Source organism: Diadema antillarum, unplaced genomic scaffold (assembly GCF_040938485.1).
Source record: "Diadema antillarum isolate AM-2024a unplaced genomic scaffold, OU_Dant_1.0 seq00001668_RagTag, whole genome shotgun sequence".
In the NCBI taxonomy this organism is placed as follows: Eukaryota; Metazoa; Echinodermata; class Echinoidea; order Diadematoida; family Diadematidae; genus Diadema; species Diadema antillarum.
Genome location: NW_027272366.1, coordinates 19212 through 45588, shown reverse-complemented (window position 1 = coordinate 45588; position 26377 = coordinate 19212). Strand labels below are relative to the sequence as shown.

Sequence of the window (26377 nt, the reverse complement as noted above, 5' to 3'; positions counted from 1 at the left end):
TGTAAAATCCTAAAGCAATATTGTCAGACAAAATAATTTACGATATTAATTTTTGGTTAGAGCAATGTTCCAAAATGTTGCTACGGAATCGTGTTCTAATGCTTTCTTCTAAACCTGGTTATCTAGCTATTGTGTATTGTGCGGAAAAGAATACATTGCAGGGAGATGGTTTAAGATGTTGCTCCGGAAATTTGTTAAATATCTTCTTCTGATCACGATTATGTTTTCGAAATGCAGAGAGCGCAATGTTGCGCGCATCTGCCCTGAATTACTAGTACAAAGATCGCAATTGCGCACCTCTGCTCGCTTTCGTACTGCACAAAAAAGAATGCTGATAGAAAGTACAACAGATATTCCGAATACCATGAATACTGGAAGTAACAAGAACGCTGAAAGTAAAATCTTAAAATAAGCAATTTTGGCCATAGCGATGGTTAAAATGTTGCAGCGGAATCTTGCTTTATTTCTTTGATGTTTCCTTGCTATCATTTTGTCGAGATTGCATGGATCGCAATTACGCGCCTGCGCGGGCTATCGTACTGCGCGGGAAAAAAAAAACGCTAATGGAAACTATATACAAAAGACAGTCGAAATAACCAGAAAATATTCCTTCATGAAAGTTAAAACATGAACGCTGAAAGTAAAATTTTGTGTAGTGCAGTTATGGTCCCAGCGATGGTCAAATTCTTGCAGCGGAATCTTGTTCCATCCATTTCCTTCACGCCTTTTTTTTTTTCTGTTTTACAGAGGCGCGAACATACAGACAAACACGCACAGACATACATACTCACAAACACATTTATCAAACTTTGATGTGAAAAGGGACGGCCCTTCCCTTCTGCGAGAACATGCTCAGCACACTCGGCACTGCAGTAATACATGCACCTACGACAGTACCATGCCCTTTTTTGGCCGCAGATGGCAGCAGATACATTTGCCGGCTTTCACCCGCCCGACGATGTGAGCGCAAATGAGCGAGCTCAACCGCGCTCAACTGCGCTAACTTGCGCGCGCTCATTCGCGCGCAAAATCACTGTGACGTTGATCGCAGGCGGAACTGTGACATGGATAAAAGAAATGTGCCTATTTATCTTACTCTTTAATATAGGTATCAACTAATGCCATGGATGTTCATCAATCATTAAGGTCTTTCAAATTCAGTAGATTTTATTTTTCGTATCTATTGATTTTGCGAGATCTAAAACCATCATTTAAAATGTACATGTGGGACTGGGGATGCTGAAATTCACTTAAATGCAAATTACAGTTTTTCCTCAAAGTTTTGCTAAAGGGTAAAAGATGAATACATTTAAGTACTCCAGAAGTCCTGTGACATTTTGTAAATTACAAAAGGGTGAAATGACCTGCAGAATCACTCCGGACAAATGTAACGTTACTAACCGTAACGTTACTAACCGTAACGTTACTAACCATGCTTTTGGGGGTCTAGCTAAAGAATTATCGGTCGAACTGCTAAAAAAATTTGCGTGAACATTTGTCATGATGCCATAATGGAAATCAATGCAACACTTTGTTTGAAGTAACATGAATTTTTGCACACTTTTTGTAACAAGACATTGATTTTTTTGTCATGTCCTTTTTTTCGTAACGTTACTAACCAGCCCTTTAGGTTGCCATAGCAATTCTAATATTTCTTGGATTGTTTCATTCTTTTCTCTATCATAAACCTGGGAAGGATGAACATTTTTTGACATAATTTTGACTTGAAATGAATAAATGGTAATTTAGTAGTAAAAACAAATATCTAAATTTGTTCAAATGTAACATTACCAACCGCGGAATTGCCCACTTTCACTTGATCTTTGACTTTTTGAACTTTGAGGCAAAAAAAGAAAAAAAAAAGAAACTTCCCAGATAATCTCTATTGGGTTATACACATGCATACACCAAGAAAAAAATAATCATAATAATCCTGCTGGCACTGCATAAGTATGAGGGAAATAGTAACATTTTGAAGTGTTGCCCTTGACCTTTGACCCCTGACCTTTGACCCCATGAACCCTAAATTCTCCAGATAATCACTGCCAGTCAATACATGTATACATATATACTATGTTCCATGAAGATACCATGAACAATTTCCAAGGTACGGAGAAAAAAGTGAATTTTTTATATTTTTACTTGACCTTTTGACCTTTGACCTTGACCTCATGACCCCAGACTTTCATCATAGAATCTTAATTGGGTAATACATGTATACACTAAGTTTCAAGAAAATATCTTCAGGCGATGAATAGATATGGTGGAAAAAGTGAAATTTTACGTATTTTACCTTGACCTTTTGACCTTAGACCTTGAGCATGTGCACCCAAAAGTTGATAGGCACAACTTCACCCCCTAATACATATATACATGCCAAGTTTCATTAGGATACCTCAAAAGGTTTTTTAGTTCCGCTGTCCACAAAATTCATTGCAGACGGACGGAAGGACGGACAGACAACCCGAAAACATAATGCCTCTGGCAAAACTTCGTGGCGGAGGCACAAAAATGCCTGCAGAGTGTTCCTCACCTCTGCATAGACACGACTCTCAATGGCCCAGCCATTGATGGGAATGTCCTCCTGAGAGTAGCGGAGATGGTGGCCCTTGGCAACGCGGATCATCTCCTGGACCAGGTCTACCCCAGTGATGCACTCTGTGATGGGATGCTCAACCTGGTATGAGAACCATTAAAACAGATTTAAGAATTACAATTATCAACCCATTAAGTCCCCTAAATATTTGTTTTTGTGGTCCGGGCACTGTTGCATAAAAGATGCAATCAAATTTAAGTCAGAAAAATCAAACATAAGTCAGGTGTCAGCCAATCAGACCCGAGTATTCAGAGACTTGTATTTGATCTAAACTTTGTGCAAAATGTTTGGCCTAGGTGCCATCTCTTTTTATTACAACTTTCACTTTTCCTTGTTAGCGTTTCATGAGGCAGAGTGAAAGATTATCTTTCGCTTGAACCATTCGTTGCTCAAAATATAATTGTTTGTTTTCATTGCGGAAGTTTCAAAAGCCTCTTGATGCTGAGGTCATAACTAATCTTTAAATTGGCAACACAATTTTAGAAGATTAAAGTTACTGTTTTTCTCTGATATTGGCAAATATGGGAAATATCTGTATGAAATGTAGAGTTCAAACTATTTTAATATTTTCCACCTAAACACAAACACACACACACACCCACACACATAAAAATATGATATCTACACTTGGCAGTTTGTCTGAGTGACACACAACAGGTAGGAAATTATATTAAGTAGAAAACTAGATGTATCGCTATGGCGACTGATATGCCTCCGCCATAATGCATGGTTCTCCTAATAGGTCTATAGTACAATGTCTTGACAATGTGTGATGACAGTTTCACACAATTGGCAAAATATTAAAATGACAGGTTTGACACAAATGTGCTGAATGTTCACTTTCCTAGAACTAGGTTCAATTGGATGAATGATTAAAATGTCAGAGTGCAGGTATTTGGGGAACTGATGATTTTAACTTGACTTTTGACCCTTTTATAAGTTTATGCATTGAGTAATTTTCAAGGTATTGAGAAAAAGTATAATTTCAGTATCAAATGGGAAAATAGCATTATCTAAACCTGGCCTTTGACCTTTGACCTCACAGTTCCAAAGAGAATCACAGTTAGGTTGAACATGCATAAATATGTAAGTTTCAAGATGATACCTTGAGTTACTTTAGAGATATGGAGGAAAAAGTGCAATTTAGCACTTTCACTTGACCTTTTACCTTTTGACCTTTGACCGTTTGGCAAGAAACTTCCCCCAAAATATATATTGGGTAATACATGCCATACATCAAGTAAAAAAAAAAAAAACCTTCAGGCATATTGCATTTTAAGGAAAGTAGTGATATTTTGAAGAGTTGACCTTGACCTTTGACCCCCTGACCTTTGACCCATGACCCCCAACTTCCCTAGATAATCACTGCCCATCGGTACAAGCATATATACTAAGTTCCATGAAGATACCGTGAACCATTTGCGAGATATGGAGAAAAACATGAAATTTCAATTTTTTTTCACAAAATAACCTGTGACCTTTGACCTTTGACCCTGTGACCCTAAAATCCACACAAAGTATTATCCCCCAAGGATATACCCTCATACCAAGTTTGATGTAAAACCACCACACGGCTCTCGAGATATCGACAAAAACAAAACGGGACGGACGGACGGACGGACGGACGACCCGAAAACATAATGCCTCCGGCCACTTCGTTGCGGAAGCATAACAAAAATATGTACCAGCATTTTAAAACTTTGGTACATATACCCACATGTTTGTATTTTGTACACCCAGATAAGCAGAGGGCTACAAAATGCTGATATTGCTTACGACTTATTCTACTTCGTGTACAATGAAAATACCTACTTGTAACCTTGTGTTCATCTCCAAGAAGTAGAAGTTTCGATTGGAGTCTACCAAGAATTCAACAGTACCTGTTCAGATAAGCAGAGATAAAATAATTTGGACGTAATCTTGAATATTATCAAGGAGGAAGAGCCACCAATAAGAATACATAAAAAAACATCCAGAACGTGAAATTTTCTGAGTACAGTCACGCGGATATCAATACTGAATAATGGACAGACGATCCTTAAGACAAACATATAAAGATAGACAGAGAGCAGCACAGATAGACTGACAGTTGCTAAAGTATAGCCAGTGCTGCAGGAGACGCAGTATACATGTAAATATTCGAGAAGGAAATATGTACACTGTATAAATTAATATGACTTCGCTGTGAATAGAAGAAATTTTGCGTCACATCCAGTACTGGGTAAGCTAAGTTGGATCAGGCTGCATGCAGCAGCAGGATATTTTCCATTTATGTCTCAAAAGGCAGGAACATCATGTTGGGGAGGTCCTGAGGCAAGTTTTGGGCTACTATGCTCTGGCCCATGGCAGTTGCTCTAGGTAAAAGAGAAAACACACAGACAGTGGATTGCTACCCTAGGGGACACCCCACTCAGAGCAGTATTAAAGCTACAGCTGAGGACTGGTAAAAAGGCAGATATCTAAGGAGAAGTGATGGGGATCTAATCCCATGGTGGGGGGGGGGGGGGGGGGGGGGGACACAAAAACACACACAGATATATTATAACCCAGTGAGTGTTCTAAATTATCATACATGTATGTGTTCACGTGCTACCATGTATTTTTTCACTAGCCACAGGCAAACTATTGTTCTTACACCAAAATTTCCTTACATCTGTTCCTACTGCAGATGGCAAATTAACACAAACATTCATAACAGACTTGTTGGTTGGTGAAAGATAAGGTGCTTTATCAAATGAAGCAGAGCCTAATTGAATAGAACACCACATCTTTCACCAAATGAGAAATCTTATACCACTGCACATTGACCACGTAAAGACCATTCACTATTTTTTTATACAATACTTCATAAGAATGTGGTCCACACCGATATCTGACTACAGTACAGAAAGGGCAAAACATTTCTCATGAAAGGCAAATGGTACAGTTGCATGAAGAAGTGATCAGTAATTGAGTGTGTGTCTTTCATTGATTGAGAGCACACTGCAAAAGCATGTTTACTGTGGTATCCCAGGAGTGCACAGGTTCAAACTCTAAAGTTAATCAAGACCCAACAGGGGAGTAAATGTAAAGGAATGATGTAAGACTGCGCTGTCCAAAACTGCTTGATAAAAACTGCACATTCTACAATACAGCAACAGCATGCAATGGTCCTAAGCCAATGTCACATGATGAGGATTCAACCAATTGGATAGCAAGAATCTCTACTTCTGTGGGTGTTGAATAACATGTGATATCCTCACCTGCTGATTTGTAGTCCACTGCCTTGGCCAGGGCCACTGCCTGGGCACCCATGGCTTGCCTGGTGGACTCATCTAGAAAGGTACTGTAAGGATGAAAAGAGCAACAAACAGAAGCTGAAATATGTGTCAGTCTGTTTTTGTAGCTGCTCATGTTTCTGCTCTTGTCTGCTTAAGGTGTATATTACGTTTAGCTCTTCTGGATGCCCTTGATTGAAATTACTATATATGCCATATATCTAGCAAGTGTCAATTTTTTTTGTAGATCAGGACTTCCCAACAATTTTGGGAGTGGCTAAATTTGATATCTTGGAGTACAAGGATGAACAGAGAAATGTATGTGTGCATATTACATTCATGTCGGCATCAGAGTTAATATTTTCATGCGTTTGGAAATGGCAACCTACTTGAAAAATTCGCGTAAATAAAAACCTCATAAAATATACTAGTATGGCGTATACAGTAAGTGATAATTACATACATATCACATGTCTCACAAAGTGGTCTCAGGAGACTGCTTCTAGAAAGCATCTTTAATGCCATTTTTAACATTGTTTTACTATGATCTTTTTTTTTTATTCTTCTTAGAATGGATTGACTTGTATCACATCCACGCTGGCTATAACAAAGACATCAGAAGAGCAGAGAAGGAATATACAGGTGTCTGTTCTCGTTGTGATTGATATGACTGTATCATACAAGACTTCAAGTTTGCTTTCCTCTCCTCTATCAGATACAGACAAAAAACAAATATATAAGAAAATGGAAAATGTAATATTTCATAGATGGAACATATATACTGCAGCTCAAGACAAACAAGATGAAATGGAATCATGGATTGATCTTGAAAATAGTAATGAGAAAAAAAAGTAACATGTGAACTCAGCTACCTGCTGAAATAAAAAAATTCAGATTACTTTCAAAGGGAGTAATTATTCATAATAATGACCTTACACAATAAAGATTGGTGAATATCAATTACAACAAAATCTTAGCCGCTAAGATTATGAAGCATAATTTTGGTACAATTATCTGGAACATTGCAACATAAAATAACAACAAAAATATATGACTTTATCAATTGTGATGCACAATTCCTGAAATCAACACAAAAACGGACATTTCAGTATGATGCAACACCCTTTACAATATATTTAAGACTGCTCAGGGAAAATAAAAAGAAATGAAATGTACTCAAACCTTGGTGCTTCTTCAATCACTTTTTGGTTTCTCCTCTGAATGGAACACTCCCTTTCATTGAGGTAAATTGCATTGCCATGTGAATCAGCCAGTACCTAAAATGAAAAAACGAAAAAAAAAAAAGCTCCATCAAATCCCTGATCATGTTGTAGTGAGTCGAAACTAATGTTGAGAAATTATCAAGCGACATTCTCAATCTTGAAACTTCAATGCACTTGAAGAAGAAAAGAAAACTAAATGTTGGGAACTCAGAGATGACGCAAACAAGATGAACTGAAGTCAAAGAAGTCTGGTGGTGCTCTGATTATTCTGGGGGCAACTCACCCTAAGGCTGCGTTCACATAGAAGTATACTATTCGGGTATTCGGGCTCGTTTTTCGAGGGCACGCGAATAGCTTGAATCGAACGATAGGATTTCCTCACACCGGTTCACATAGGAGGGCACTATTCGAAAGTACCGATTAGCTGCGAAAAGTATAGCAAAGTGGGAATCGAGCTTGTTCGATTTTCTTGCAGCGTATACCGTCTCTCGTTTATGAAATAATGACACATTTGGTCTGGATTTGCCCTTTAGCAAAAATAAGCACGTAGACTGACATTTTGATGCAGTTTAGAAATTGTTAATAAGATTTGCTGGGATGTAGGAGGAAGAAATCCTCACTGCATGGGATGGTGAGTTGACAGTGCGGGTGATGGTGTATTCGGTGCCCGAATAGCGAATAGCGAATAGCGAATACCGAATACTTCTATGTGAACGCAGCCTTAGCAAACTTCTGCAGGAACATAGTTTACATAGACAATATTTACATATATCAAAATTATCTACAACAACCAATAGAAATAAATAGAGTGGAGGAATTCAATAAAGTGGAGCAGTCTAATTCAATAAATCAACCAATAGGTAAAGAAGGGCATGAGATGATAGAAGTAGGAGGGAGTGATTACGTAAGAATGGGAGCTGTCTGGGCTCAGCTAAAGAATCAGGTGTGGGATGAAATGAATGGACACACCTGAATAGAGAAAGAATGAAGGTGACAAAACTGAAGAAGAGGAAAGGTATCTGAAGCAATGGGGATGAAGGTGACAACTGAATATCATTAACTTGACTGAATTAATGTCAGACTGCAAGGCAGTGCTGAAAAGCAAACTAATGCAAATTAATACAAGGTCTAGACAGGTAACAAAAGAAGAGGAAACAAGATATACAGCAAAGTAAACACCAAAATAGCAGACTTACAATATCTTTCAATTTATCACTGAAATCTTTTTGCAATTATAGAAAATCACTCTGCAGTCTACAGAGAATAAGCCAGTAGAGAGTTCCCCACTTTGGGCTTGAGCAGAATAAATGTAATTCCTACCAACAGGCATGCTGGTGTTTAAATTCACTGGGGTAAGCATCTGTGATGTAATGATTATTCATGTAATCCTTACAAATGCTGCTTGCCAGCACATTCACCTGACAGCAAAAGAGATATTTGGCAATATCAATAGAAAGAGATTGTTAATACATTCAATGCAAAATAATGCAACGGATGCTTTTCCAAGTGTTAATTGACATATCACTCTCGTCATCTGGTTTATGCAAGTTCATTCTTTATTTGAACAGGATTGATGAATCCAATAAAATGGTACATAAAGCTTCTATATGCATAATGTTGCTCTGAAAATGAATGTAGTTCCCCTAACCGACTGAGAAAAAAGAAAGATCACTCGTACCAATGTGCCCATGAGCTAACTCTGAACTGGCTTATGCGCCATATGTTAGTGATGAAGAAGTGCACCAGAAATCACTTTTCACCCTCCAAAAACTATTTTCTTCTGATATAAACTTCACATTGAATTTATTTGTCTTAACTGGACTCAATAGCCTTTTTTACATTGTGTATAATTACTTTCTTTTAAATGTCAAGTTGGGCTGGTTTCCTATTCCTAATTTTGCTGAATGTCAAAGCTTTATTTTCTTCTTTCTTTCAGTCATATTTATGATTTTCAGTTTCACCGTTTGCTTCATTACCTCCGCCAAGGGAGGAGGTTATGTTTTCGTTACCGTTGGTTTGTTCGTTAAATAGTTAGTTTGTCCGTGTGCAAAATAACTCAAAAAGTAGTTAATGGATTGGGATTAAACTTGCAGGAAAGGTTGAGAATGACACAAGTAACAAACTGTTAACTTTTGGTAGTGATCCGAGAATTTTGGGGGAATTTATGAAGGATTTTTGATATTTTGGCAGGTAGGGTCAATGAACTTCGGACTTCAGGCTAAGCGTAATTGAATTTTGCATGCGCGCTCTAAAGTGCGTGCTCTAGTTTCTGCTAGGGCGAGGCGCGCCGCGCAACTGAGGGTCTATGACGTAACAAATGCTTTTATATTGGGAAATCGGACGACTTTCAGCACAGAATGCTATAAGTACATACTGGTATGGGTGGAAATCACTGATATCACTATGGAAGAACTTGTAACATCAGTGGTGGAAATGAACTGCATGCTTGGCGGAGGTCTGCACTCTCGGAGTGCTTCTCTAGATTCTTTTAAAACAGAAAGGCTTGTTGTGGTTAGGATGAAATTGAGAATAAATGCATTTCAAACACTTTTACCTTGTTAGGTTACTGTAAAATTAGATATTTTACGCAAGTTGTTTTTATCATTTGCACTTGACCAGGTAAGACAAATTTCACACATTTCTAATTGGATGGAGCTGAGACATGTTTCATGTTCTTCTTTTCTGCCTGAGGTCAAATGAATTCCTCTGAGTAGTAACCATTAAGAGGACAAATGACATCTAAATGTGAGCAAGTATTGCACTGGCATTCATACTTACTTGAATTTCTATATGCCTTGGATTATCTATGAATTTCTCTACCAGTAGCCTGTCGTCCCCAAAGCTGGAGGCTGCCTCTTGAGACGACAGTCTGAACCCTTCTCTGTCAGATTCATGAGAAAATTACCAAAAAAAAAAAGATTAATCTCAAAAGCATTATTTAATATTTGCAGATGAAACAAAAACCCAGCTTTAGTGCTTCAAAATAGTTCTAAAATGTGAGACAGGGGGAGAAACAGCCAATGTAAAAATTTGAATCAGTGTAATCAATGTTAAGTATTGTTGAATATGCAAAACATGAACAATAGTTATGACAAGAATGTTTACCTTTAAAAAAAAAATCAGATTAAAAGACTGCACTATTTTACCTAGTTTCAGATAAAAGCTGTGTACACAAAAATATCATAATGCAAAGTAAATCATAACCACACTAAAAAATTATAAATCATGACAAAGGAAACTACCTAGAGCAACAAAGAGCAAAGAAGTACAGAAGCTGAATTTAAGGTAGACAATGCATGTACATGTTTTCAAGGTGACAAAGGTCTCATTTTACTGACATTGAGTCATGATGCTGTGACTTGTTAAACAGTCCTATGAAGATGGTTGTTTTATAAGTAGAAGCATGCATTTCTAAAGAATTAATATCAATTCTTTGTAAGTACAGTAACTCCATGAAATCCAGATTTTGGTTTGAATTTAAAAAAAAAAGTAGAAATTACGCGGTGCGTAAAATGTGTCCCCGCCGGAAGTAGCATTTAGTAGCAAAATGTACAATATCGGTAAAAAATCAAGGTCAAAGGTCAAAGAAGTCAAAGGTCAAAATTCTGTGTAGAAGTTTTGAAGCCCTCACCTAGTGCCATCACAAAAAGCAAACGGAATCGAAATCGGGAGAAGTCAAAGGTCAAAATTCTGTGTAGAAGTTTTGAAGCCCTCACCTAGTGCCATCACAAAAAGCAAACGGAATCGAAATCCGGTTAGAAATGGCAAAGGAGTAGCATTTTCTAGCCAATGTACAATATAGGTCAAAAATCAAGGTCAAAGGTCAAAGAAGTCAAAGGTCAAAATTCTGTGTAGAAGTTTTGAAGCCCTCACCTAGTGCCATCACATAAAGAAAACGGAATCGAAATCGGGTTAGAAATGGCAAAGGAGGAGCATTTTGTAGCCAATGTACAATATAGGTCAAAAATCAAGGTCAAAGGTCAAAGAAGTCAAGGGTCAAAATTCTGTGTAGAAGTTTTGAAGCCCTCACCTACAGACTGTAGTGCCATCACATAAAGCAAACGGAAATGAAATTGGGTTAGAAATGGCAAAGGAGTAGCATTTTGTAGCAAAAAGTACAATGCAGGTCAAAAATCAAGGTCAAAGGTCAAAGAAGTCAAAGGTCAAAATTCTGTGTAGAAGTTTTGAAGCCCTCACCTAGTGCCATCACATAAAGCAAACGGAATCGAAATCGGGTTAGAAATGGCGAAGGAGTAGCATTTTGTAGCCAATGTACAATATAGGTCAAAAATCAAGGTCAAAGGTCAAAGAAGTCAAAGGTCAAAATTCTGTGTAGAAGTTTTGAAGCCCTCACCTAGTGCCATCACATAAAGCAAACGGAATCGAAATCGGGTTAGAAATGGCGAAGGAGTAGTATTTTGAAGCAAAATGTACAATATAGGTCAAAGGTCAAGGTCAAAGGTCACAACTGAAATTCTGTGTAGAAGTTTCAAAGCTCCCATGTAGTGCTATCATATAAAGCAAACAGAATCAAAATTGGCTCATAAATGACAGAGAAGTAGCAAATTGAATATTTTGATCACACACGGACGCACAGACAGACAGACGGACGGACAGACGGACGGACGGACACACGGACACACATACGTACGGAGCCCGTTTCATAGTCCCCTGCTCGAACTCGTTCGGCGGGGACAAAAAAAGTCCTTGAATATATTCTATTGTAATGTTCTTCCTACCTTGCTTCCTCATCACTCCATGCTATCCTCATCCCTTTTCCTCCTCCTCCAGCAGAGGCTTTCAGCATCACAGGGTAACCTTGGAAACCGCATCAAAGGAAACTAGATAAGTACATGCATCCACTTAGTATCTATTATGCAGTACAAACAGCTGCTGCCAGGAATTTAGACTATGTTGGACTAAAAAGTTTATGAAAGAAGAGAATGATTTCAACTATAGCATACACACTGAGCAATCTTGGACTTTACTAGCAGTTTGTTGCCAATCTATTAATCAATTTCATACATTTTCAATAACGTCAAAAAGAAACACTATCATCCCCTGCAAGGAGTTCCCAGGAAATTGTCACACTAAACAAAAGGTTTAAAAAGTTTGTCATGCAGTCAATAAAGAGTTTAAAGTGGTCATACAGTTTCTGTTGAGAGGGGCTTCACTTTTCCTGCATTTTTTTAATGATATTTTTGAGATAATGAGAAACCTCTCGGAAATATGGAAGAATGTATGATTCTAGCAAAGAGGAATTAAAAGTTCATTTGATGAAAATTGGTTTTCAAATGGCTGAGATATCAAAAACAAAGCAATCCTAATAAAAAGTGGGACCCATCTTTTATTAGGATCGCTTTGTTTTACTTTGTTTTTGTATATCTCGGCCATTTCAAAACCGATTTTCGTCAAATTAACTTTGAATTTGTCTTAAAATTGTATGCTCTTAAACATTTCATAAAGAGGTGTCTAAGTATCTTGCAAAAAGTTAAAAGCTAAATCCTCACCTCATCCAATACCATACTAACCATTTAATGTATTTGATTTGCTTTGCAATGGGACATACAGATAATTAACGTAAATGTTTTGTAATGACAAAGGTCATTGGAGGGTTTTTTGTTTTGTTTTGTTTTGTTGTTGGTGGTTACAGCATGAAGGAGATAAATACACCAGAGTGTACAGTACATCTGATTGGACCTGACGTCATCACCCCGTTTTTCTGGTTGTCAATGACTATAAGCCAGTTCGGAGTTAGCTCATGGGCACATTGGTCCAAATGACCTTTCTTTTTTTCTCAGTCGGTTAGAGGGGACTTCACTCGTTTTCAGAGCGATTAATGCATAAGCTTTACGTAACAATTTATGGAATTCATCAATCCTGTTCAAACAGAGAATGAACTTGCGTATAGATCAGATGACAAGAATGACCTATCAATAAACATTTGGGAAAGCATCCATTTCATCAATTTGCATTGATTGTATCTAACAATCTCTTTCTATTGATATTGCCAAATACCACTTTTGCTGTCAGGTGGATGTGCTGGCAAGCAGCATTTATAAGAATTATAGCCATGTTCAGACGTATTTTTAGTCGGAGTAAAAATTTATGGCATGGCAATTAAAATTCAAATTAATGCATATCTTACCACGACCCTTGTGTCCACACGACGGTCGTGGGAAGAAACTCCGACCAATTTATGTGCGAGGGTCGGTGTAACTTCCGGAAGTGGTATAGCGCCGCGCTCGTCGACCATGCGATTGTTTTTTACCAGTGGCATTTGTCTTCTCCATTCTTGTTGATGGAAATTTCTGCATGAGCGCTAGCTTCTTCGTCGCCATCGACTAGGTTAGAATAATTGCACTACACGCGCACGTGTAGTCGCAAAATGTCAACATTGCGATTTGACCCAGGAAGTTTTACCTAGGTCGTAAGGCTTGTAAGTTCATAGATACTCCGAGGGCTTGTCCGCACGGGCAATTTACTCCAACCGGCTAGTCGTGGTAGCGAGATACTCCTGAGAAAACTCAGGAGTATCTCGTTTGGAGGAAGAGGTCGTGGTAAGTTCCTCCGATCGCAGGAAGTTACCACGACCTTGTTCAGATGGGCACTACTCCGACCTATCCTCCGAAGTTACTCTGACCAAGCTTCCTCCGAAGTTACTCCGACCAAAACTGCCTCCGTCTGAACACAGCTATTATGAATAATCATTACATAACAGATGCTTATCTCAATGAATTTAAAAACCAACATGCCTGTTGGTACGAATGACCTTTTTTCTGCTCATGCGCAAAGTGGAACTCCGAACTGGCTTATTGGTATCACGCTTTAGGGTTTATCATGCCAGAAGATTGATTGTCTTTGGAGGATACTCAGCTTTTCTACGAAAAGCATAGAATTCTGAACTGATTACATTACAGCAGCATCTCACAAACCCCAAACACATTCCACTGCCATGATTACCGATCTGATTTGCAATCTCCACCGCCTGCTCTTCGTCCTTCACCACCCCGTCGTATCCCGGGATGACGTTGACATTGGCTGCCTTGGCAACAAGCTTGCTTTCAATCTTGTCTCCCATCGCCTGGATGGCACGGCTGCCTGGACCAATGAAGGCAACGCCAGCATCGGCCTGAAAGAATGAGTCAAGTTCACTGTTAACTATCCATTCGAACATCATCTAAATCAAAATAGTCATCCAGAAATCAAACCACAAAAGTAAAAAAAAAAAAAATAGATAAAAAACACACAAAATATATTTCAGCCCCATTGAATAGGAGCAAAGGCAGCAGAACAGAAGTATTTGCATGGGGGAGGGGTGCAAAGATAAAAAAAGGGGGGCACTGTGATACAATGGACTCTGGTAGATATCATCAGCACATAAATTAATTAACAGTTATTGGAGGGGGACAACAATTCTTGTCTAGATTGTAAGTGTGATACTTAAGACAAAAAGCACAAATTTAATGTTTGACTGCAAGTGTACTGAGCGGGCTCTGAAAATGGTTTCTCAGAAGCCCCCCACATATGCATGAACTCCTAGGACTGCATAACATCCATATGGTGATCCCCTGAATGAAGGGGTCCTGCTATAGAAAATGTACATACAACCTATATTGCAGAGTGAAAGGGGGGATATGCTTGGCTTCTTTATGAGTTCTGAGATAAGAAGAGACATCACTTAATTTCCTCAATAAAGACATGCTTTTCTCACCTGAGGAGCAACTGAAAAAAGAAAGAAGTATGCATTGCATAGTGAAACTAAAAGAACAAGGTGCAGGTAACTATAATGTAGCATCCTTACTTTATGAAAGCAAGAGGTGAGGTGAGGTGGATACACCGTTTTTCTTTGCTTGTTCAGTCAGATCTCTTTTTAAAAGGGTAAACACTTACCAATCGCTTGGCAAATTCCATATTTTCTGACAAGAAGCCGTATCCTGGATGAACCTGCCAGAAGTCAATGCAAAGTCAAATAAGACTGAGAAATCACATATGACAAGTGTTCAAATGCTCCGAAAAAATGTTTGATAAAGTATGCTTAATGCATGACATAGCCTGGTTTACTTCATTAGCAGGATTCTCCTTTCTAATCATGGCACTTCTACACAAATGGCTTACTTGTTATCATTTCAGGTAAGTGGGTATCAGCCACATACCACACACATCACACACGTTGCAGTGGCTTTTGCAGAGAGGTGATGTAGATGGAGTGACAGCTCTTTGAAATCCATGCAAACACATGTTTGGGTCCGAAAGCATTACAATGAGACATGTAATGAACTACGCTTTGAAGTCACGCTCGGTGCGACTTTAGCTCCAAGATGAAATTAGAAGGCAAAGAAAAGTTTCACACTTCATTTAATTACAAGCTGCATTTCTATATATAATTCTGAATGAAATACCAGAATTTGTTAGGAACTGTTTAGGAAAGAATTCAAAATTATATGCATGTATTTCTGTTCTCCAAGCAATACACAAATTGATACTAAAAAATATTCATTCACTGTATTCTACAACATGGGCTTTTCCAAGCAGCGAAAGGCTGTCTAATCTTTCAACACGGAAAATTGTACAAACGTAATTTAAGGGGGGGGGGGGTAAGGTAACTATCACCAACATGTTTTACTTAAGGTATTTAACACTTTAAACAGCTCACAGAAAGCCAATGGAATTGAAGTGGTAGGGGACAAAAAGACAGAATGCACTAAAGACTATTTTGTGAAATACAGAAGCTATGAATTCACCCTAGTCCTTCAATTGATGTTTTCTTGCAGCTTTACTCACCGCCTGGGTGCCCGTTTCTTCTATCGCCTGGAGGATGCGGTCCATATTGAGATAGCTTTCTGTGGAGGCAGCTGGTCCAACACAAACTGCTTCATCAGCCATTTCCACGTGGAGCTGTCAAAGTAGAATGGAAAGACAAGCAATGATATGCTTGGGGAAACCATACCAAAGCTATAGCTTTACCTAATAATTCCTGTCCAACATCACAAGATCAGATACTGGTAGAAATGGGTTCACAGAAAGTTACACTGCCTTGAAGGAAACTTGAAGGTGGATCAGGATTACCATCAGAGATGCATTCCAAATTGAATAAACTGTTTGGAATAGGTTAAAAAAAAATGTACTTGAATTATCTTTTATCGTACCACCCTTTATATAATGCAGCTTTTCAAATAGTAATTTTCTCATCTCAACAGCTTTCACACATTTGCCTTAAAAACAGCAAGAAAATTTGGTCAGAAGCAGGGCTTGTATGGATGTCTTGAAATCAGACATATCCAATTTATGAACATTAGAAACACAATTTGTTGAGAATATTTCATCTTTAATCATGACAGACCGTGATAAAAAAAAATAACACTTCTCAATGTTTAACTGAGTTGTGTATTTTTGCCTTGTTCTTGAAATCTTTGGACACATAAACATCCCACTATACTGTCCTTTTTTCTGTAAAGCACTTGAGACTCACTTTGCCAGCCATGCTGTAGATAGCAAATGTGCTACATTACCACAATTCTGCTACAGGAAAGAACATGAGCTACATGTAAGTATGAGTCTCTCTAATCTACTCCTTTTCTGTGGTAGCTTAAATCAACCTTGAGCACTACCAAGCTGTTCAGCTTGAAGCTGTTCAGCTTGAAGCTGTTCAGCTCGTAGAAAGACAGAGCAATAGAAATACATGGGATCTAAATTGGTGTAATTAAGATTATTCATATTCAGTTTAACTAGTCTAGATTGTGTTAGAAATTTAATAACTTCCTATGTAGTAACGTATATGGGCAATTCCGTACGGGAAGGGCAAAAACAGCAAAATTCAAAGTGAAGTAAATGCTCAGAAATTTAAGTTTCCCGTACAGACGGATTGTTGCATTTACGGAAACAAAAAACCCTTTTCCAATAACTTTCCTTGTTTTTGATGTACAAACTTTTAAAGTTGGAAGACTATTTATTGTATTTATCTAAAATTTTACAATATCAAATAAAAATTCAAAATGAAACAACTTAAATATCTCTCTGCTTTAAGTATACTTCCACATCTTTCTTCCTATGCTTCAACAATCACATTTAATGAAGCATTCAGTCACTGTCATTATGACATTTTTTTGAGAAATTTTCAAAATCTACTGACAAATTGATGTAATTCCGTTACCATAAAATTGAAAAAAGTTTTCTCCTGAATAAACTAATCACTGATTTTTTCTCCCCTTGTAAATTTTTTCTCTACATGTGACTCCCTGAAAACTCGCAAAACATTTTGTGAAATATCTCCTTCAGTTCTTCTGTAATTGTGGTAACGGAATTACATGGTAACAGAATTACACACACATCTAATATGGAAGAGAATGACATAACTGACTTTTGTGCCAATATGTATGTGAACTGTTCATGAAATAGCTTCAGGGCATTATCATTGAGCTTAACAGTGTTAGTGATTGGCAGTAAAGGAGTGAAAGTTGAAATATTGTATGGTATGATACACTGACATGACTCAGCATAGCTGGATGCCTCTGACAGTGAGTCCTGACATCAGGGTACATGCTTGACAAGACCTCTTGTGCTGAAAGTCTCCTCCCTTCTTTCACCTTTTCTCATGTACAAGAACTACATGGAGACTGTGCTAACTGATAACTTTACAAGGTTTGCTACAGATACTCATTCTCAAATGTTAAAAATCATACTGAATTCTGAGATATCAATGTATAATACCTTGCTAAAAAGTATCATGGTTTCATACAAAATCTAAGTATAGTGATGAGGGACTATTGAATGGATGTGATGCAGCATAAATTGAACGAAGGTTAGAAAGAAGAGGAAGGACATACAATTTCTTTAAAAGGAAAAGAGAGCACTCCTAGTGCTACTGACAGAGAGAAATGAACAGGATAATTTTTGTGAGGAAAGATCAAGAACTTAAGAGAAGGATCATACACATTGTGATAGAACCGATTAAAAGTCATAATTTGACACGGGATGCCCACTGAATGTGACACCTTTGATCTTTTTGTATGCTAAAGGCTTTATCATCACAAAGTTGATAGTCTGACCTTTTATTGAACATGTCCTGTTTTCATCCTCAAGTCCTTTATCTTTAATGGCAAGTGTATGACTATGACCTTCTTTCATCTGTTTCTTAGATCTTTCCTCCACAGAGACCATGTATTTTCATTTTCATGCTCATTTGATACAGAGCATCTGCTACCCTTTGAAATTTGTTCTTTAATCCTTTCTTTTTAAAAGGAATAAAGACAAAAACACCATTTGTGATGAACATTTACCCAGTCAGTAATTGTGATACAGCTCTACAATATAACATTTAGGCCTATGGGATACTTTCCCATCCTAAGAAGATTTTAAATATTAAAGTCAATGGGCTTCTGCTTCTACCTTTACTCTTCATGTTACCATTTGCTGTACAATCCAGTTTCCTTTCATACAAGTGCCATTACAGTGTATTTTTTGCTGTCAGGCAGTCAAAATACAACTTACTGCAAAAGAGAAGATGCACACTTCTTGTGGGTATTAAATATATGGCAACACTCAGGATGAGAAAATAGACAAAGTCAAAGAAGAAAGACAGAGACGGGAAACTTGTAGGAAATTCATAGGCCAAGTCATGATTACAGTCGATGATCAAATCACTGTGGTGTTTCTGAAGACATCATTTGGAAATTTTTGTGTGGTCAGAAATAAATACTAACATTATTCACGGGTTGATTAATCTGACTCTAACTCAGTGAGCTGCAGATGGATAAAAGAGGTCCTCTTACCTTTCTATGAATTAACAGAATTTGGTGGACTCACTCTAATGGTTCAAAAAGATGTAGTTTGTTAAAGTTATTTTGCTGTATTCTATTTCATTTTAGTTTAGTTCATTTTAAGCAGGACTTACACTGTAACAGAATTATCAAATTATGCACTACATTATATACCAAGGGGCAACTTCAGCTATTAAAAATGTCACAAGTTTTTAGTGATTAATGTAAGCCACAACATACTTATGATAATGATTGAGCACTGGTGCAGTACCATAATCATATAAGAAAATTGTCTTTTCAATTCATGATTGAATTGTAATTTGTTATATTTGTCATTGAACCACAATTGCAACTTGCAATGATGGGGCTGCACACTGTGCTCTTGCACTGTAAATTGGCACTTTATGATTTAGATTTAAATTCAGTGTCAATCCAGACAGTTTTTTATTATTTTCTTGTGCATGTGCACATAATGTTTATGTACAATACCTGTAAGTAATTAACACAAATTATCAATTATTGGCATATTTAGGAGGAAGAAAACAGAGAAATCTGTCTTGCATGATATCAACAAAAGAAATACAAGAAAATTTGAGTATTGTTGACTGGATTTATAGAATTGTACTCGTGTAGGGCTATTCTAGCGTAATTCTGTTACCATGTGTCTTAGATGCCATTTACCTGCAGAGTGTGCAATTCTTAACTTGAAAGTAGACAAATTTTGATGGATGTGGTACTTACAAGTTACGAGATCTTGATTGACATAGCTACAACCTCAAAGCACAGTCGTTAGCATGAAAATGTTATGTTTTTTGACAATAAAAACTCATTTGGCACCTATACACTTGTAGCAGTTCAAGGTCAAAGGCTAGAGAGTAATTATTTAGTGGTTATATTATAGCTAAAGGCATAAGCAATCTTTATCAAGACATTTCAGAATACATGAGTACCAAGAATGTGTATTTTTTCCAATGTATTTCAGAAGGCGTAATTCCGTTACCATTTGTGTAATTCCGTTACCACTGACTTTACAGGGAAAAAGTCTGCTGCTGGGAAAATGTGATGAAATATTTGAAAAACAATACAACTAAATTGAAGTTGACACAATCAAAGATGACATCAAACAACAACCTATAGTGTATGTGTTATAGATTTCAGAGAAACAACTCCCAAAGTCAGAGTTGAAGTTGTGACTCAATTTTCTGGTAATTCCGTTACCATCGCACATAGACCTCCTTTGTAACCAACCAAGTGAGAACATTTAACAAATTTGTATTTGGGGTGACAGTGTGAGTACCTCTGCATCTTTTAAATGTATCAAGAGAAGGCAAAGTAATCAATCCAGTGTACAGGGTGAAAGAATATGAGCCAAAATTCTCTGATTTGTAATTCTGTTACCGCCGAATTGCCCATAGCATGATCAGCAATTACTAAGTAAACTTGCCTCAAGTGTTTGCATTTCAAATACATGCACACCTCCTGTTCACGTTTAAATAAAATGCTGTGTGTCTCACGTGACATATATAAAGTTCAGCTCAAAGTTTCTCTCTAAACAGATAAGTGTTTACTTGAGAAATTTGGAAACAAACATTTAGATACATGCCATGTGTGGACACTTAAATAGAGTCATTAAACTTGATGTACAGGAGCAATCTGTAAATGCAGAATGATTTGCATGTGGCATATGCACAACCCTATTTCAAACACATCCAGGATGTAAAACACATGACCTTTGGGACCATATAGTCAAGGTATATGGTATACATGTGTGCCCTGGTATTTGCACTTTGATATATTATGCATTTGTTCACAATTCAATATGTGCAGTTAAGATTCCTGGATAGAATATCTCAGTGTCGTGCAGAAGTTCAGGGTGCAGTACAGCCTGAAAAAATGCAGAAAAAATATATAATCATCTTCACATAGTGTTAAGTGACAGGACCTCACAATGATATTTCAATTCCAACTAAATTTGATATGGCCGAGTACATGTTACGTTCATTTTGTGTGTGTGTGTGTGTGTGTGCATTTACATTCATCAGTGCCTTATACTTAATATTTTGCAATCATATAACATAGAAAAATGATTGCACATGCTCATACCTTCAGAATTTATATTGTAACCAAAGTTAGCATTAGCTACAACTGTAGTATTTCTCAAATGCTTGATATTGTGCACTATGATAGGTATAACAAATGCAAGATGTCTTTTGTAAAAAAAGTAATATATCTTACAGCAACATCAAAATCAGTCAGCTGAACTCTATCAACACTGACAGCCATCAATGTTTGTAATCAGGGACAAAACGGTTCATACTCACTGCATTGACATCTGCTTCGCTGTAGATGGCGACAGATTTGATGCCCATGGCTCGACACGTTCTCATCACTCTGCACGCAATTTCTCCACGGTTTGCTATCATGACTTTGTCAAATGTCTGGAATCACAAGATCATCAAACTCATGAAAAACTTTATGGTTAAAATATGCATCACTATCTCATTACTGTCAGTGTCTGATGGATGGATTCCTAGGTCAAGTTTACCCTTTTCTGTGCTAGTCACTTAGCTGTGACTTGCTGTGCTCCTTCATCAGCATTCTAATAGTTCCTCAAAACATGACCTAAATGTAAGTAAGTTAGCCTGTTCAGGGCCCCGTTCCATAAAACTTATCAGTGACAAGTTGTGATAGTTGTTACAAGCCACTGAAATCCTTGCATCTGATTGGCTGAGAGCAAATTTGTCATAGAAATGTGGCAGTTGTCACTGATAACAAGTTTTATGAAACGGGGCCCAGGTGTAACATTTTGTCTCAGACCAACAGGCAGGTCATGATGACACAATAGGGATCAAGTGAATTCAGTAATCTCTATTCATTGCACATTAGATTTCACACATCCATGCCGATTGGTAAAGAAAGCACTTCAGCAGATGTGTCAATCCCCGAACAAAGCAAGGCAAGGGTCAACCATGAACTGAATTGGATGACAATCTACAAATCATTGCGAATGAGGCAAGACATACAGTGTGGCAAGATGAAAGAGCAGATAGAAAGCAATGTAATGGCTCTGCAGCAGGATACATTGTACCTACCTGGAGAGGCAAAACACATGCAACAGTATGATTAGGAGGGACCTGAACTTGGCATATATTTTTAAAGGTCTTCCTGATTATTATTATTATTATTATTATTATTTTTTTTTTTTTGGCCAACTTCTATGTTGTAAGATCACACCTCCCTGCAGGGGCCCTGGAACCATTTTCAATGCAGGGGCAACGTAAGTGTACATATGGACTCCTCCTGTAACACAGGCTATCTTGTCCCAATTGTTTCCTATGCACACACTGAGTATTTCAAGAGAAAAGAGCATACTCACTGGTTCATTTGGATCCCAAGGCGCCACAGTATAACAGCGGATGTGGTCAAGTTGGCCATTTGCTCTCTGACTTGGCTGTATGAGAGATACAGTAGGACGCAGCTGTCTAATACATGTACATGTGTGGGCATATAATACATGCATATAATATCTATTTTTGCATATCTATACGTATACAAGATTTAAGTGAATGGTTGTCTCGTGGCCTTTGGTAGCCACAATATACCTTATCTTACTAAAATTTGCATTTCACGTGGTCACTAATGAAGCAATTACATGCTCATATACATGTAAGCAAGCACTACTTGTCGGCAGTGTATACAGCCACGTGCGTCTCCGCCATCAAGCAACATGGGTGTGACTGTATCCACGGCCGGAGTCATGTACCATGTATCATGTACACGTGTATAGTATAAGTCTACTATCCATTGACCACCTATTTTTGGATCGAACACCCTCGCCCAATGGCTTTCTTATATAAAGTACGCATAGGATGGGGAACAATACACTGGCACATTCGAACATAAACACAAATCAAGAGAAATACACTTTGTAAGGAGGGTACAGGTAAATAACCTGAGGAAAAGGAGGAAAAACAATTGAAGAAAATCCTGTTAGTAATTACACATAACTTACGTTAACACATATCAGCCATTCACTAGATTTAAATGCTTTATCATTGGAGAACAGGCAGTCGATTAAAATGATGAGCTTGTATGGTGCACGGTAAAAAATGTCACTAGTGTTTGTCACTGAGAATTCTGTGCGTACAATACAAATCAACAATCTGAGCCTGCAATATGAATCTGTGTTATTTTCTGCCATGGTGAAATAATATTAAGGTGAAACTGAGGAATATTTTCTAAGATATTTTACAAGGTATTTAATCAAAAAGCGGTCGATGAGTAGTATACTGTATGGTCAACCTACTGTATGCAACGCTGCACACTGGCACTGCTCCGACGGTCCCTGACCAGTAAAAATCACTGTCGGACCAGTAACTTTTTCAGGAATAGACCAGTAAAAAATGCAAAACTGGGTACCTACTGGTCCGACATACAGGTCTGACCAGTAGAAAAAACGGCTTGGTGTGCAGCCCTGCCATATGCATGTTGGCCATTCATTGAAAGAATGCGGCAGCTAGCAGAGCTAATTGGCTACGTCCAGTAGTTGTCGATTCTTGCTTATCAGCATGGCCAGCGACACGTTTTCAAAAGTGGGGGGGAGGCGGTTTATATTTTTGGTGCGCAAGCGCAACTTTTTGATTCCACTTCCGGGTTTCTTCAGCTGACAAGCAAAAAAAAAAAAAAGGTCTTACCTGCACTCCCACATACCATTTCAGTTCAATGTTTCATCAGCTGACAAAAAAGAAAATTGCTCTGGTACAACTTGCAAGTTCAGCAAAAGCTTGGCCCAAAGTGGTTAGAACCTATGTAGATATTCCTAATGTACTTAACTAGGCCCTATTGTGAAAAAAAAAAGTAGGGGGCCGAGGGGCTCACTGCCCCCCCCCCCTTTTTCAACAAATAGATCTCGGCCCTACAACCCCTTGGTTCCGCCGCGCCGGTTGCTAGTTGGTTGAAGTGTAACCCCGGCCGGGGAGCTCCTTGTACCAGTGTGAACACGGTTATCATGGTTAGAATCCCTAGAACTATACCAAATGCTTCGCGTTCGGGCTGGTCGCAGTTGAGTTAGTTGAAGTGTAGAAACCTGAGACCGTCGTATGTACAGTGATAGGCACATAGGACTGTGTATACTATATTCTAGTTTCTACTAAATTCTAGATTCTAAAGTTACCGGTAAACAGAAACTTTAGTCTCTCTAGTCTACATGATATTACATCTAGTTTTATTTAAATTTACTAACCTAGTCTTCTAACTCAGTTCGGGAAACCCACTCACAAGGGGGGCCCCTCCTTATAAGTAACCCGTCCCCCTTATATGTAACCCCGTCCCCCTTATAAGTAACCCCCGGGGCACCCCTTATAAGGAGTCTCCACGCTTTTTTGCAATGCAACGCGAAAATGAAAGGACTGCGGCAATTCGCTTGATTATGTCCATAAAGCTTCACAAGTTTCCTAGTTACTCACGAAATTTGAGCAAAATCGGTTTGAGGCATCATATCTAAAATCATGGATTTAAATGCGATGTCAAACGACCCATGCGAATGCTGAAATGCGAGCGATTACTGGCGTGAGTGTCGCCAGGCGCGGCGGCGCGGCAATGCTTGAATGAATGAAAGTCTTGAATGAACGAAAGTCTCCGTACTCAGTCGCCACGTCTGCACTCGAGCATTGCCGCGCCGCCGCGCCTGGCGACACTCACGCCAGTAATCGCTCGCATTTCAGAATTCGCATGGGTCGTTTGACATCGCATTTAAATCCATGATTTTAGATATGATGCCTCAAACCGATTTTGCTGAAATTTCGTGAGTACCAGTAACTAGGAAACTTGTGAAGCTTTATGGACATAATCAAGCGAATTGCCGCAGTCCTTTCATTTTCGCGTTGCATTGCAAAAAAGCGTGGAGACTCCTTAAAAGGGGTGCCCCGGGGGTTACTTATAAGGGGGACGGGGTTACCTATAAGGGGGACGGGTTACTTATAAGTAGGGGCCCCCCTTGTGAGTGGGTTTCCCGAACTGAACTAGCTTTAGAGAGGTCGATCGTCGAGTATTATACTACTAGATCTACTCGTACTAACGTTAGAACCTAGGTTCTACTACTGTAGGCCTACTAGATTCTAGTAGGCCTAAAGTGTAAGACTGAACTATGTAGTGTAAAGAGCCCTAACGTTTGCCATAGACTCTAGACTCACAGAGTTGTGTTTTGAAGTGTCTCGATGTTTATTCCGGTGAAGACTAGGTAGATCTAGATCTAGCTAGATGGTCTAGAGTTCTAGTAAAAATACACTACTATTACAACGTTGGTGAAGTACACTTAATTCTGAGTAGGATATACCGACGGAACTGGAACAGAAACAGAAACTAGAGTGGTCTACTAACGTTATTTCACAGTAGTTTCTAGGCCTCTACAGTAACAATTGCCCAGTAATACATAAGGGGCCTACATGAAACACGATATGTGGGACCACAATCAACTTTTTCTAACGTGACCAAATTATTGATTCGCAAGCACTTATGATGTGAATAATATGCATACATTATGTGAGAAGAAATCAAATTTATGGATTAAAAAAAAAATACAAACCCTATGATGTAAATTCTTCAAAATCAACGTTTTTCCGCGCCTCAACGGCAATCTCGAGAGACCGACGTAGGCTGCCATCGTATTCTTGCCCAGCGTGTCCAGCAGCAGCAGGCGATCAACTGGATCGATACTTTATTATGCCGAGCTTTTGCTAGCTGATCGATACAAAGAGTAGTAGTCTTTATTTTTCAGATTTCATCATCACGTGACGAAAATAGTGTCACCACCTTGGCAAAGCCGAAGTGAACATCCTTGGCTTTCAAAAGTTTAGGTGCATACTACCTGACGTGTCACATGTACATCGATATAAAGGAATAGGACTAAAAGAATCCCCCCAAATCCATCACTTTTTTTTCTAAGAGGAAAAGGACACATACCCTCCCCTTACAAAAAAAAATTGTATGGTACATGTATGGTATGGCTCTATGGTGTATGGTAAATCTATGGTACAACTCTATGGTAGATGATTGCTCTATGGTATACCATATAGTGTAAATATATGGTGGGAATATTGCATATATGGTACATCTGTATGGTAGATGCTTGTTCTATGGTATACCATATGGTGTAGATACATGGTGAGTAGACTGCATATGGTACAACTCTATGGTAGATGCATGTTCTATGGTATACCACATGGTGCAAATTTATGGTGAATAAAGTGCTTATGGTACATCTATATGGTAGATGCTTGTTCTATGGTATACCATATGGTGTAGATACAAGGTGAGTAGACTGCATATGGTACATCTCTATGGTAGATGCATGTTCTATGGTATACCACATGGTGCAAATTTATGGTGAATAAAGTGCATATGGTACATCTGTATGGTAGATATGCGTTCTATGGTACACCATATGGTGTAGATACAAGGTGAGTAGACTGCATATGGTACATCTCTATGGTAGATGCATGTTCTATGGTATACCACATGGTGCAAATTTATGGTGAATAAAGT

At 38.3% G+C, this 26377-nt stretch overlaps 1 protein-coding gene across 1 annotated transcript; it reads right to left on the bottom strand.

Annotated features, from left to right (window-relative positions):
• Positions 1-2386: 2386 nt before the first annotated feature.
• LOC139711546 (propionyl-CoA carboxylase alpha chain, mitochondrial-like) lies at positions 2387-25519 on the bottom strand. The gene is made up of 12 exons (XM_071623421.1): positions 25419-25519; positions 22212-22286; positions 21157-21273; positions 15861-15974; positions 14970-15023; positions 14040-14208; positions 11816-11894; positions 9855-9957; positions 7036-7130; positions 5839-5921; positions 4409-4476; positions 2387-2677 (listed from the first exon to the last, which is right to left on the bottom strand). Exons 1-12 carry the CDS (start codon positions 25494-25496, stop codon positions 2387-2389), a joined length of 1326 nt encoding a protein of 441 aa, XP_071479522.1. The 5' UTR covers positions 25497-25519.
• Between the last annotated feature and the right edge of the window lie 858 nt (positions 25520-26377).

Excerpts from the sequence above, each read along its gene's own strand:
- LOC139711546 (XM_071623421.1), bottom strand. The coding sequence starts at position 25,496 with ATGGCAGCCTACGTCGGTCTCTCGAGATTGCCGTTGAGGCGCGGAAAA. Across the intron at positions 15,975-21,156 it reads GCGAAGCAGATGTCAATGCA|CTCCACGTGGAAATGGCTGA; the intron begins GTGAGTATGAAC and ends CTACTTTGACAG. Across the intron at positions 11,895-14,039 it reads GGAGATTGCAAATCAGATCG|GTTACCCTGTGATGCTGAAA; the intron begins GTAATCATGGCA and ends GCGGTTTCCAAG.